Here is a 3,587-nt window from a genome sequence, read left to right on the forward strand (position 1 = left end):
TTTACCTTTCATCTTTTCGGGGTCGATAAATTAAGTACCAGTTACGCACTGGGGTCGATGTAATCAACTTAATTTCTTTGTCTGTCATTGTTTGTCCCCTCTATGTTTAGCCCCTTGTGGGCAATAAGATAGGCCTATAATTTTTTGCAGCTGCTCTGCTTCCTCCCTTATGGATAGGGCATATTATCCCTTCCTTCAGTTTGTCTGGGAGTTTAGCACTTGTAAGAAAGTTCTAAAAAAGAAGCTGCAGTGGTTTTGAAATGGCTCGTTTGCATAATTTTAGAAGGACCGCTGGGAATCCATCAGGGCCAGCATCTGAATTTGTGTCAACTTCATCTGTGGCCAGTGTTACATTTTCAATGTTGATTTAATCAATTTTCGCCTTTTTGGTTACAGGTAAAGTGACAAAGAATTCTACCGCTTTGTTCACTTGCCTGTGTCCCAGAGGTGTAGTGAACACACTTTGGAACTGTTCGTTCTGTATTTCACTTATCCTCATTGGATTTCCTGTGAGGGAGTCATCTTTTTTGGAAGAAGGGTCTTACCTTGTGGCGTACTGAGGCTGTTTCTTTGGCAAACATAAAGAAAGCTTTACGGTGCGACTTTACATTTCCTATATCTTTTCTCGGTTTCCAACAGCGCTCTCTCCAAGCGAGACTTCTCACCACTTTTGGGGTGTTTGTTCAGGCGGTTCGCAGTCTTTGTCCGTCGTCGCATAAGAATCTGCCTTTCTCTCGGGATCCTGTTTTTGTGTATGGCCCTGCGCTCTGGAACAGATTTGTCACATATGGCTTGCATTACGGACATGAAATGTTTATGTTTCATGTCAATGTCTGTAGTGGAGAGACATTTAGGCCAATCCTGTTTGAGGATCTCTTTTTCAATCAACTTCCAGTTTGCTTTATGAAAATTCAGTTTGGAGAGGTTTTGGGTGCTTCATATAGGCACGCGCATACACACACATATATAGACACATACGCATACCTTTAAAAGTGCTTCTTATATAAGAAGAGATTTATGTGTTGAATTCTCATTCTATTACTGGGAGTTCAACGCAACATTAAATAGTTTAGGGTACAGTATTTTAAAGAAGCGCGTAGGAATTTTGTCGTATTAGTGGTATGAAAATAAAGATATTAAAGTAGCTGAATTAGAAATAAATAATAATGATTGAAGCAATTCATAATTAAACGAACATTTCTATATCTAGTAGATGCTAATAAAACATTAAACCGTCTGTGTTGGTTAGGAAATAATTCCCCAACTTCCGTTTGAACGTACTAGCAACTTAGATTATTAAATAGGAATAATCATAAATCCATATAAATACTTCCGAGCCATTATTGGGGAATATACGAGGTGGTATCACAACGTTCCCGGACTAGTCCTGTAGCGCCCCAACTGATGGCAGCACAGTAACTGGATCTGTGGAGCGCGAGGAATTGGATTGTTCACGATGACAATGCATCCTGTCACCGAGCTCTCTTCACTTGTGAGTTTCCCTCCAAAAACAACATAGTATTGCTTCCGTACCCGCCCTATTCACCTGACCTAGTATCTGCATTTCTTTCCCAAGGTGAAACTGCAGCTCAAAGTTCGCTGTTTTATCACGTTGTCGAGATCGAAAGCGAATCAGAGAAAGATCTCGACTCACTTACAGAAAACGACTTCCAGGCCGGATTCCAAAAGTAGCAAGAACGCTAGCTCTGATATATTGCTGTGCAAGGTGGCTATTTCAAAGGCGATTATGTTAAAACTTAGGTAAATAAGTTGTATTTTATTAAATATAATTAGTCCGAGAACTTTTTGATACCGCCTCCTATATCATAGATGTTCAGTTTCTGAGTTTTATGTTTCGATCGATCGATCGATCAATCGATAGGTGGATGAGTGGATGGGTGGATCGATCGATCCATCCATCCATCCATCCTACAATTTACTTGCAAAGCACGTATACACGCACGCACGGACACACACACACATGCACACACACACACACACACACACACACATTCATTCACTCAATCACTCACACACACACATTCATTCACTCACTCACTCAAACACATACATTAACAACAAACACACACACACACACACCTACATATACACGTTCTTTCACGTATTTTCTTGCATATACAGATAAATATTGATTATTAAACATTAAACGAGGGGAAGGCGACGTGCTGGCAGAATGGTTAGCATTTTCGGGCAAAATGTTTTTTTGCGGTATTTCGCTCGTCTTTGCGTTGGGATTCCAAATTCCACCGAGGCCGACTTTACTTTTCATCCATTCGGAGTCGATATAATAAGTACCAGCTGAGCACTGGCGTCGATGTAATCGAACTTCCTGACCTTATGCTAAAAATGTGAAACCATTCCTATGGGGTGAAGAGCGGGCAGAATCGTAAATGCTACGGACACAATGCTTAGCGGCATTTCATTCATCTTTGTGTTCTGGGTTCAAATACTGCCAAGGTCGATTTTTGCTTTTCATCCTTTCGGAGTCGATAAAAATTGGTACCAGTTGAATACTGGTGTCGATGTAATCGACTTGCCTCCTCACCCGAAATTACTGGCCTTGTGCGAAAATTTGAGACCAAATGTTAAACGAGATGAGAGAACGTGAAGGTTACACACTAATAAATGGAACGAGATAAAGACGGAAACAGAAGAGCGAAGACTATTTGGGGAGAGAAAAATAATCCGGAAAGGTTTGGGGAAACATATTAAGTGGAACCAATAAAGATACAATATAAAATCAATAAAGGGCAAAGACAATACTGGAGAAAGACGTGGTCTATAGAAGAGCACGCAGTAAAAACGTTTTTCGAATGTGCAGCGTATTAATATTCTTGTTTGACGTTAAGATACAAGCTTGGCTGCCGCAAATGCCTTAAGTTTATGCTCTTTTCTGTTATGCAGAGTTTGCATATCTCGGTAGCCTCCATGTTTGGCTTGGAATTTTCAGCGATCTCACAGCCAATAACAAAAGCTATGCCATTTCCTCTTCACTGCCAGATATAGTTTATATAATCGTTGCCGTATTCCGTTTTACGATGTTTCTGAACGATGCAGTATGGTCGTAGAATCATCTTTTGAAGTCTCTTTTGGTTAATCCGATATCTCGTTTTAGGTTGATGTTCTGGTTACAATCTGTATATTTAATACCTATCTCATAAATGATGCCCTCAGTATTACATGCTTCATGAGAAAGGATGCCGTAGGGTTTCTGCCTCAATAACTATCCTCAGTAGTTAAGGTAGGTTTGTGAGAGACAATTTGTTTAACGTATTCTTTTATTAACACATACCTATGTGTTATTATATAAAAGTTTTGATTATTACATTTATCAAGTCGATCTCCAGTTTAGTGGATCTTTTACTTGTTGATAAGCTCCATTTTAATTTCGATCGAAAAGACGCCCGGTGAAAGGCAATCCAGTCATGGTTGTTTCTAATGTCATGTATGTAACCGCGCCCTTCAGTAAGCTCTACCGATCACAGTTCCTTGGCTTCTGTTGTTACGAATGTGTGTGTGTGTGTATGCGTGTATATATATATATATATATATATATATATATATAT

General features: G+C 39.6%; 1 protein-coding gene across 3 annotated transcripts in view; it reads left to right on the top strand.

Annotated features, from left to right (window-relative positions):
• LOC106877050 (testis-specific serine/threonine-protein kinase 6) overlaps positions 1-3,587 on the top strand; it is a 56,721-nt gene that overhangs the window by 43,059 nt on the left and 10,075 nt on the right. The window contains exon 3 of one of the 3 annotated variants that reach the window (XM_014925836.2): positions 1,577-1,761. The exons of the other annotated variants lie outside the window; for them this stretch is intronic. Coding sequence (XP_014781322.1) covers positions 1,577-1,761 — 185 coding nt within the window. The remainder of the gene's footprint in view (positions 1-1,576; positions 1,762-3,587) is intronic. 3 annotated transcript variants of the gene reach the window in all.

This window comes from Octopus bimaculoides, chromosome 2 (assembly GCF_001194135.2).
Source record: "Octopus bimaculoides isolate UCB-OBI-ISO-001 chromosome 2, ASM119413v2, whole genome shotgun sequence".
NCBI lineage: Eukaryota > Metazoa > Mollusca > Cephalopoda > Octopoda > Octopodidae > Octopus > Octopus bimaculoides.